Source organism: Salvelinus alpinus, chromosome 3 (assembly GCF_045679555.1).
Source record: "Salvelinus alpinus chromosome 3, SLU_Salpinus.1, whole genome shotgun sequence".
NCBI lineage: Eukaryota > Metazoa > Chordata > Actinopteri > Salmoniformes > Salmonidae > Salvelinus > Salvelinus alpinus.
The window spans coordinates 24,469,254-24,480,178 of NC_092088.1; the positions used below are offsets into that span (position 1 = coordinate 24,469,254).

Below are 10,925 nucleotides of genomic sequence, written 5' to 3' on the forward strand. Positions count from 1 at the left end.
ACCATCAAAAGGTTCGGGGCTTGATCAAAAACTTCCGGGGCTGAAGTGCCGGAAGTCCAGGCTTAATGACACCACTACTTCAGAAGTACCTAGAATTCATATAGGCTATATCTCAATCGATTAGAACTAAAATTATTTTCCGGTGCTCCTAAATTTTATGTTGTGCTCCAAAGTTGGGCACACCAGTGCTACCAATGAAAATGTTTCATTTAGAGTTCTGGTAATCAGTAATAATACTCAGAGTGTGAAAGTGTATATGTGCTCAGTCTTGTTTTCTGTTGGTTGAGAGGGAGTGTATAGCCCTTTAAACCTGTCAAACTGCCATGAGGACACAGTGAGCGACTGTGTGGCACCTCTGCTCCTCCGTCCCGCTCCGAACACCGCTCCCTTATTGAGAATTTATTGCTTCCTGAATCCTGAAAATGGGAGTCGGAGCACAACACAATTCCAACCGTCCTTTTCCTCCCTCCCTCCCTGCCGCCCCCGGTGTCTGTTTGCACTCCTCTAAATCTCTCGCTCTATCTAGCTTTATTTCAAGCCATTCGTCTTGGGCCCCCTAAGGACACATATAGTGACTTAACATTGTTGTAAAAGTCTCAGACCCTTATCCCAAATATATCTAAGTGACAACTAGAGGTTGTGGGTTTAAATCCATGTAATGAAATATAGGGACATGTTGTTCAACCATGGTCATCTGTAGCGTGACTTGTTTTAAGATGTGTGCATGAGAGATAACAACTATATAACGACACAACTATGTAACTTTACTCTATAGTTGGTGGAAGAGGCAACCATGCAGAGATTTTTTTTTAATCCATAACATTCACATGTGCTTTTCAGACTTTTTATATCACAGACCACATTCAAACACTTTCCTCCATAAGTTGCTTTTAGTTTCTAGAATTTCTTATATACATAATAACATTCACATTGGTATTAACACAAAATTACACTCACATAGAAACAATTGACAATATCAGCAAACATGGCAGTTTTTGCTTTTTTTGTACATACCGCTCCAGCACATCACCTTCATTTGGTGTTAACTGCTCCCTTCATCGATTTAGTACACATAAGACAACATAACTTGACTAGCCATCATGGCCATGGATATTAATGTTTTGTTCCTTTTGTATGCTAGTCTAGAGAAGCTTACTGCTATCCCCAAAGCTGTTTGAAAGAGTATCACACAAAGACATTTAATATTGCTGTAAGAGTTAATTATTGATATTTGGACTAAATTGTATTTTTGTTTTTTTATTTCACCCCCCTTTTTTCGATCTTGGGATAGAACCAGGGTCTGTAGTGGCGCCTCTAGCACTGTGATGCAGTCTCTTAGACTGCTGCGCCACTCGGGAGGCCGGACTCAATTGTTTTTGAGGTTTCCACGGCTCAACATGGCTATCAACATTTCGGACGTATGCTTGTGAAAGTTAGGTAGCTACTGGGTGCAACTGCTTCTGCCAACTTTGAGACATATCCCAATGGACATTCACTGAGGGGAATATTGTTGTTGTCAGCAGTTGCAGTCCCACAAACTTGAAACATTTCTAGCCAAACTCCCATAGTCCGCCACAATGGTTACGGTTCCAATGGAATTTCTGCCATTAATTTTTCACATCGTGAATTTGACAGTAACGTTTTGATAGCTGTGCAATTCTCTCCCGGACAAGGTGAGGTTTTATCAATGTATTTGCCTCAATTTACTCTCAAAAATGTGCTATGCAAATTATTGATAAATGTTAGATTTGCGCAGTTATCAAAATGTTACACCAGGGTAAGCCTACACGAAACACAGAACCTATATGAAGTAGTTCTAAAATCCCAGATGGAAAAAATTATGGTGAAAAAACGATTGGAACCATTTCCGGGTTTTATGACTCATACTGTGGTACTCAATTAACACAATTATTTAACTTTGAACAATGACATAAATCTGGACCAGGAGACCTTATAGCATCTCATTATCTGTTTTGGTAGAATTTTGCAGCTTGTTTTTTGCAGACAGCTTTTCTCTTAGGCTTACAGTTAGAAAATAGGTATGAATAGCTATGAAATGGCTGTAATGGGCAACACTGTTGTAATGTAATTATGGTAAACTCAAAATAAGGGGTTTTCAAATATTAAAATCAATGTTTCCCAGACAGCATACTAAAAGGTAACAAAAGTTTTCAACCAAACTGAGATATCACAATGAAGTCTTGAAGTAAACAGCGAACTGTATTATAAAAATCTGCAGAAAATATTTAAACAGGGTTCAAAAAGGCAGAATTGCCCTGTGTGTACTTCGAAAAAATAATAATCTCAGAGTTGGCTATTGTCGTGAAAGTACGTTCATCACTAGTTTGCAGAGTTTATCGTGCTGTGAACCTGCTGCGCTAGCCTTAGCCTAGCGCTAACATGCGCTAGCCCAAGCCTAGCATTAATATGTGCTAGCCTAGCGTTAACATGTGCTAACCTAGCGTTAACATGTGCTAACCCTAGCGTAGCACTATCATGCGCTAGCAATATCTGTACATTTATTATGTTCTGATCACTCCTCTTCTACGCTACATATAGTCAGGTTTTCATTTGGTTTTCATTGCTTGCAGCATCAGACTTTCCAGATCATTCCCTTTCCCTTATTAGTGCAAATTAAGAATCTTTTTTTTTTTTTTTAAATCCTTGAAAAAAGAAAGACCCACCCTAATCTCCAATAAATAATTGCAACACTGAGAATAGTCCCCCGTTGTTTCTTTCAACTATAAAATTGTGAGAAAATCTTGGACACAAAAGGATAGATTTCCCCCAGTTTTCCGAAACAAAACATTGAAGGAAAATGAGTGGCCATTTTGAAGAGCACCATAGAAAAAACAACAGCCTTGTACTTGAACACCGGGATAACAATTATGTGACTTCCAAACAGATGGTAACTTCACCACAGAATTTCCCACATATTTTCCTGAGTTTAAAAGACAAATTCACACTCAATAGCTCTGAATCCATTCCTGACAAATTTCTGCTTGTTGTTACGGCAAGCTCTTATGAGAATTCTGAATAAGCATTTTTTGAAAATGTGTCCTGTGCCGAATGCTTTAATCTCATCTCGTCCACAGTGTCCTTCATATCTTAACAGGACTGCATATTGCACTGGGAATGGTGCTACAAATGTCCATGCCCAACTCCTCAGTCTTTGGGGGAAGACTGCATCCAACGGGACCTTCATGGCAGGGTCGGCCCATAGCTGCACCATCGGATAGGCTCCCATCTTCCTCACCTTTCACTCTGAGGTTTGGCAAACCAAATGACAGGCGGGGGGGGGGAGGAGGCTGATCGAGTTAGGGCTTGCCTCACAGGACAGCCTCATTCAGGGGAGTAGTCAGGTGGGATTTGGGGTGGCTCGGGTCAGTCCACAGCCATTTCACAGGGTAGCTGCTGGGCCAACTTGGCCTGAGCGTAGGCCTGGAGGAAGTCCTTGTAGCGGGGGGCGCAGCCCAACCATGCCTCGCCGAAGTGGACACGGCCGGTGAAGAGGAAGCTGCCTACCCCGGGCCGGACGCCGCACTGCAGCAGGGTCCTGATCTCGCCCGTGCGGGTCAAACGGCCGGTGCCGGTAAACAGGGTGTATTTCTGGCGGAATACTCGGGTGGTGCTGACTTTGATTACAGCCGCCCGTAGCTCACTGTCCTCATCCACTGCCTTGATGTTACCACGCACCACTGTGGGTAGAAGAGACAAACTGGTTAGGCAAAAGCTCTATTGACCCAATTTGTTTGTAGCAGTTGTTAAAAATACGACAATCATAGTTAAACTAAATGTGGACTAAGATGGTGGATGGTTACCATCTGTTGAATGGATGTAATTTTCTTCAATACTTGTTGTTCCCATTCTAAAAACACAATATTGGTAATCACTGGGAAAATATCTGCCACGCTTTAGCTGCCAAAAAACAGCTGAAGTACTAAACAAGTAACTAGAATCCTAACCCACCAGAGGCTAACATTAGAGTCAGTGAAATTGGTATGGAGAGCTGCCTGGGACAGTTCTGTAATCCCCCTGACTTTATGTTGCCAAGGGGCTGCCACTAAGCCTGATTACGGCTCAATTAGAGCCATGCGGATTAGTCCACTGCACTGTCTAGGGTGGGGGGAGATTATTCCACTACGGTGCCTTGAGGAGTGGGGGTTTAGGGGAACTAGAGAGGCTAAAGTAATGCTGTTTCACCTTTGACCTCTGCATAAATTAAGTAGTTCAGAGGGGGGAGTATTTGGATTTACACCAACCTCAGACCTGTGTTACCCCTACTTTCAGCTAATTCAACACAACCGATTTGTAGTTCCTCCATCCTGACACAAAATCATTCTCTTTTTTCTCTGCAACTGAATGGCTTATCTTGCCATTTTGTATTGAATCCACATGAAATGGAGGACGAAATTCAGTAAGACACCAAACTGTTCCTGGTCTGGCAGCCCAGGACAACAAAACAGGAGGTTGTAAAAGAGGAGAACTCACCAAAGTCACTGGTGCAGACGGCCATAAGGAGCTCTGTGTTGTTACAGGGTCTGCAGGCACCTGGGAAGAGAGTGGGAGGGAGAAGGGGAAGAAAGAAAGAGAGGGTCAATTGGAGAACTCCACTAATCAAACAAACACTAATTACATCCTCATTCAAATGTGTTTACTCCCTCGTGATATTGTAAACCACATAATACCTCAAAAAAAGAAACAAGTTCGAATATTTAAAAGCTTTATATTAAAAACGCCTTGAGCTCTAACCTATCCTGTTGCACACTTGAAAGGAGACTTAAAGGAGGGTGGAGACGAGCTTATAACAAAGATCAAATGCTCTGGAGGCGTGACGCGAATAGAACAAATCACAGTGTAAGGACAAACACACGGACCAACTGCAGTGTTCTTTCAGACAGTTGCTACTTTTACAGTTTGGAGAGGAAGGCCAGTTGAAACTCCAATGGCCCCAGACGTTTTTAAAGCCAAATGAAATGAAACAGCCCACCTACCTCCCACCCCCACCACTCCCCCCCCCCCCCCCCTAGACCCTGCTAGGGTGTCTGCACCCACACCTCATCAAAGCCAACCAGACAAGGGCAACAGAGGAGGGTGTAAAACTTCAAAAGATTTAAATGGGCCGAGCTCCATTTCTACACTTTTTCAGAAGGCACTTACTTCTTTTCTAGAAGTTGTGACGGCTTCCATCACAGCTGTTTATCACTTTAAAAGAGGAAACTAAAATACAGCAAATCCTCCCTCCGTTTCATACAAGAACCCAGTCCACAGATGGCCACAGAAAAGGAACGCAGAGCGAAACAAAAACACCAAACTGTGGCTGCATTGAATTGACTGCACTGAAAAAAAGAACACACCCTGGCATTTTTTAAAGTTCTTCTGGCCTTGTGAGTTCCAAGAAGTTCACCACCACGCCTCCTAGCTGCCCCCTCCACACATTCCCCTTCTTAGTGAAAAAGTCTGATAAATGAGATTCCTTCCTTCTCCCTGGCCATAGAGCAAACCTCCCCCCATGCCCAGCCAGTGTGTGTGTACGTGTGTGAAGACTCTTGAGCGGAGAGGGGGTGTATTCTTAAGAGCCAAGCCTCCCTACAGAGGGGCAGCTCAACAAATGAGGGTAGCATCTCAGCTGAGGCAGAGGGCCTCCCTGTCGCCAAGGCAACGGCAGTAATCCCAGAACACTCTTGCGAAGGCTCCAATGAAAGGAGCTCCGGGCTCTGGAGAGAAGGCCCCACATACTGGGCTTTTGTCCCACTAACCCTCCTCCCTCTCTTTCTTTCTCTGCCTCTCTCCACTCCCTTTCAAATCTGAACCAGGCGACAGGGTCTGTAGGCCTATGTGTCCAGGGAAACTAGAGGACACTTCCCCCACTCTACTCTGCCTGGACACAGAGAAAACTGAAAATTAACCCCCCAAAAAGGTCTGTTTGTGCTTAAGAGTGAGGAAACATATTTAGGGGGGGTTTGCCAGAATACAATTTAATATGATTCAGAGACCCATGCTAAAATAATTACTGGAAGCATGTGGGTGAGAAGAGAATTTAGTTATAGAATCTGAGCTAAAACAAATTCTAAAAGTTGTTTGTTAGGCCCATCAACCCTCAGGGAGCATATTCAAAACAAATCTAACACTGTCTTTTCCTTGCTTTGTGTTGAGAGAAATATTGAATGTGTATCTATTTCCGGCCAAATGTGACCCTTCCAGAACCCAGACTGATCTAGCATGGCTGCCTCCCTCCTCGTTCCAACTCACCTTCATTACTGATGATGGGGTTCGAGTCGAGTGACAGGCGTGCCGTCCAATCACCTCGCAGCTCATAGCGGAACGATGCAATGCGGCGGCTGATGTCCTGGTGAGGCGTGGCCTGGAGGAAGAGGGCTACCTTCTCGCCGGGCAAGCGGCTGAAGCAGCGCACCCGGGGTGGGGGAGACGTCTCCAGACGGTCCCCTACCAGGAGCTCCAGGACCCCGTCTCTCTCCAAGTAGAGCTGGGCCCCGTGGAAGTGCTCCGAGGGCTTGACGCAGGCCGTGATCAGGCCTGAGCTGCTGCCCCCCGGCCCCACCGCCGCAGAAGTCAACCTGGGGGACAGGGTGAGGCGAAGCGCCCCCTTAGGGTAGAGCCAGTCCAGAGCACCCTCCGAGCAGTGGAGGGAGATCTGCTCCACACTGCCTGGCTGCTGGGACAGACCACTGTGGGATGGAAAGAGGGAGAGAGAGAAAAGGGAGACCAAGTTACATAATTGGACTTCATCGCCTATAACCTCCAAGCTAGACAGACTCGTCCTCAGAAGTTGTCCTCTTGGCTAAAATTGGAGTCACCAGCGTGTCACTTTCTAGGATGTGGTGCAATTTTTATAAACCAATGATGTATATAAACCCTGGATGACTAACAGGGGGCGCTGTATTGAGTCCACCGCATAGCCATCTTGGTACTCTTCATTGTAAAAATAAATAAATCTGGAAGCTATATAAATGCATTTATTGATGTCTACATTTGTTTTTGACACGTTTTTTATATTACAGATGCTGTAATGCACACTTTTAAATTATATTATATGAGCAAAACATAAAATTAAATTAAATTAATTTCTAATTTTAGTGATGTTACTGTCCCTATTGGCCACTAAAAAAAATAGTCCTTGAAACTTTTAACTGAAATAGTGTAGAATTCCATTCATTCCTATGGAGGACTGCTTCAACTGGGGAGTGTCAATATCGCCGACAGGTGGCTTCAAAGCCTCGTCAATGTCCAATTCTATCATCAACAATCCAGGGTTTATATTGCACTGAACATTGCAGGATGTGTGGTTTGGGTATAGGCTTTAGATGTGGGCAACTTTGAGAGGGACTGCTTGAAAAATAATAAATAAACAAATCATTCTGGCTAAAATGGATGAGAACAGATGAACCTTTTCAGCTGGAGATTTTCATTGCAGTGCATTTCACTCATTTCAAGTGCATCCTTTGAAAACGATTAAAACATGCTTTCAAAATACACATTGAACTGAGGTAGCCATTTGCATTCAAAAAGAAGAAGCGCTACCTATTGGTCACCAAATGCGCCCGTCAGTGCCATTTAAAAATGTGACTGACTTTGCATAGTGTAGGTCATTTCATCTGCAAAACATGGCCTAGAATTTGGTTTTATAAAATTAATATTAAATCATCCTTTTCCAAAAAGCGACAAGTAATTTCCCCTGTGCACACATAAAACCGTTATAATATCGGCATAACCCTCTCCTCTCTCTAGCTCACTCTGCAAGACTGCAACCCAAGGCGCAATACTTTGTTGCAAGACACTGGAAACATTTAATTGCGCCCAAAACCTGTATCGACTTGTTTCAACTAAAGTAGAACCTGAACAAAACATTATTTGCACCTAGCTATATAAAAAAAATGTGAATGGTTCTCCATAAAACAAATTAAACTTGAATAAACCGTTATAAAAGTTATACTTGCCTCCCTCGCCAGCTGCATTGGTCTTCGGAATAACTGGACACCGCGCTATCAAAAATGGGTAGTAGCAGGATCCAAACTTTGTAAATCCAAGAAATAGCCATTTCTTTCGGTAGGTGTTACGACTTTGATAAAAAAAAGTTAATGTTCCAAAGATGCCGTCCCTTCAACCTTTACGCATGGGAATCTCCACTATTCCTATCTACGCGAATTGTATTTTGCTGTTCTCGACAACCTCCATAGCGTGGTAGCCTCCTTTTCTTGACGAAAAGATAAGATACTTTCAGTTAGACTTTTAAACGGACTGTCCCTACTTTTACTCTGCCTCCCTGATCGTAGTGCGTAAAGAGAAGAGTCGTCTGAAGTTTTTGCCCGTGAGCACAAGTTGGTCGACCAATCAGAGTTGGAGAGGAGAAACTTTAAACCACTCATACGATAGAAGGGGAGGGGGTGTGAGCTATTGCCCGTAACATAAGAAGAATGATCTATCAGTATGCAAGAACAAGCCTTGTTGGTAATAGATAGGCGGCAATTTACCATTGTGTCAAACAAGCATGTACAAAGACGAAGAAAAAATGAGTTGCATGGGCACAAATATTAACCTACTTTGTTGAAGTGTGAAGGCACTGTCCTCATATTTCCTATCTCATATTATGAGCAAACACAGGGTTAAAGTGAAATTCTTAACTTGAAAGTTCTTGACAATAGGCCTACATGTATTGGAGCCCTTCCTCCTCAAAAGTAGAAAAAAAACCTGGTTCAGTGGAAAATATGAATGATTCCACCATGTACAAGAAGGCGTTTAGATAATAATGACCACTATGAAATATAATAGCGTTTCTCTGAGCTTTGCTGCTTGAACCCCTAAAAAGTGCAGGTTAGAAGCACAAGCAAGACGGACAGAAAATTCTACCTTGAGACAGAAAAGTATGAACAGAGAATATTTATTTATTGTGCTAATGCTAGCCAAGAAAAGCTCCTTGATTAGCCTCATCAGTTACTCAATGCTTACCTGTGAGGCCCACTGGGCACAAACTGGTTAAATCAACGTTCTTACAACGGAATTTGTCAGCGTATTGTGACGTGGAATCTACGTGGAAAAAATATTGGGTTTGTAAAATGTCATCAAAACTGTTGTTTTGAGGGTGAAATTTCAACCAGAGGATTATGTGTCACATCTACTCCTGCCACGCCCTCTAGTGCTCATCCTGTGTCTCCTTGTCCTGCCGCCACTCCCCCAGTGCTCTGTCCCTCTCCCTCTCTCTCTGTGTGTGTGTGTGATTGTGTGGGCAGAGACAGGTGTGCTGGAGTCAGAGCAGATCCCCACCAGCTGCGACCTGTTCCATAATCAAACCTCTACACATACTCAGTCCTGCCTCTTCCACGCTGCTAGATCGTAATCTCTGCTCAGTCAGCCCATGTTTCTAGCCGTTTGTTCCTGTTTTCCCTTGCCTGATGCTGTTTTCCTCTCCGCTACAGTTCTGCCCGCTCTAACTCTGGTCCCTGTCTCCAGCCTCCGCACCTGGTTTCTGGCATCCCGCCCGAGCTTCCCCTGGCCTGCACTCAATCTTACCCCCGTGTTTCAATAAGTACTTTGGTTACCTCATCCCAGTCTCCTCGTCTAAGTCTGCTCTTGGGTTCATCTGTTTCACTCCGCATGACAGTACGATCTGGCCAAAGACATGAACCCAGCAGACTCAGATCCTCTCCACCAAACCCTCGCCAGCCAAGGCGCCCTGCTCGAGCAACATGACCAAGCCCTGAAACCCTTCTGGAGCACATCAAGGAGTTTTCACGGAGCCTGTCTGACCTACAGGGCTGAACCTTCGCCCAGAGCTCACAACCAGCCCCTAGTTCGCCTCCTCTGCTCCGTGAGCCGTTTGTTCTGGCCCCCGAGCGTTACGACAGCAACCTCGGAGCTTGCAGAGCCTTTTTGTTACACTGTTCGCTGGTATACGAGCAACAGCCCTACGCTTATGCTAGCGAATGGGCCAAGATTTCCTTCCTGATTGGCTGCCTCGGTGGAGCAGCGCTTTCTTGGGCCACAGCTGTGTGGGAGAAAAAGCCCCATGTCTGCTCCTCATACTCCAGCTTCACGGAAGAGATGAGGAGAGTCTTCGACCACCCTGTCTGCGGTAAGGATGCCGCCAAGCGACTCCTGTCCCTCCGTCAAGGCTCCCATAGTGTCGCTGAGATGGCGATCGAATTTCGCACCCTCGCTGCTGAGAGCGGCTGGAATGAGGAGGCCGTTCAGTGAGCATTCCAGAACGCTCTCACCGAGACCATCAAGGATGAGTTGGTGTCCAGGGATGAGCCTGATGGACTCGAGGAGCTCATCTCTCTTGCCATCCGCATCGACAACCGTCTCCGTGCGCATCGGAGAGAAAGGGCAGAACCAGCACCCACACAGCTCGACCGGGCCCGTCTCTCTCCTGAGGAGAGGCAGCGGCGAGTCAGCACGAGGAGCTGCCTATACTGTGGCCAGGTTGGTCACTTTGTCTCCACTTGTTCACTGCGGCCAGCTAAAGGGGGTGGCTCAGCAGTTGTGGGGGATATACTGTTGAGTCAAAGCGCCGGTCCATCTTCCCCCAGACCCTTTCTAGATGGCACTCTTGTATGGCAAAGCCAGGCTTTTTTTCTACCTGCCCTCATCGACTCGGGTGCCGACGAGAGGTGTTGTTACCCAGTTGGGTCTGGACACTGTTCCACTTGATTCACCCCTCGATGCCAATGCTCTCAATGGACTGCTCCTCGCCCGTGTCAGTGAGAGAACCGTGCTGGTCATCCTGCATCTCTCTGGGAATCACCAGGAAAGGATCAGTCTCCACATAATCGACTGCCCTCGCTCTCCCCTGGTTCTTGGCCATCCTTGGTTATAGCTGTACAGCCCACAGATCGACTGGACCGCCGGAAGGGTAACCACTTGGAGTACGTTTTGTCACTCTAATTGACTACATTCTGCCCTTCCCC

The 10,925-nt window shown here is 45.3% G+C and overlaps 1 protein-coding gene across 1 annotated transcript; it reads right to left on the minus strand.

Annotated features, from left to right (window-relative positions):
* Positions 1-794: 794 nt before the first annotated feature.
* On the minus strand, positions 795-8,305 carry metrn (meteorin, glial cell differentiation regulator). Its single transcript, XM_071392226.1, has 4 exons — positions 7,959-8,305; positions 6,253-6,689; positions 4,492-4,551; positions 795-3,698 (listed from the first exon to the last, which is right to left on the minus strand). The coding sequence occupies exons 1-4, from the start codon at positions 8,057-8,059 to the stop codon at positions 3,385-3,387; spliced, it is 912 nt and encodes a 303-aa protein (XP_071248327.1). The 5' UTR covers positions 8,060-8,305; the 3' UTR covers positions 795-3,384.
* Between the last annotated feature and the right edge of the window lie 2,620 nt (positions 8,306-10,925).

Coding starts and splice junctions, on each gene's coding strand:
- metrn (XM_071392226.1), bottom strand. CDS start 8,059: ATGGCTATTTCTTGGATTTACAAAGTTTGGATCCTGCTACTACCCATT. Junction 4,552..6,252: donor CCCCATCATCAGTAATGAAG/GTGAGTTGGAAC, acceptor CTCTCTTCCCAG/GTGCCTGCAGACCCTGTAAC. Junction 3,699..4,491: donor CGTCTGCACCAGTGACTTTG/GTGAGTTCTCCT, acceptor TTCTACCCACAG/TGGTGCGTGGTAACATCAAG.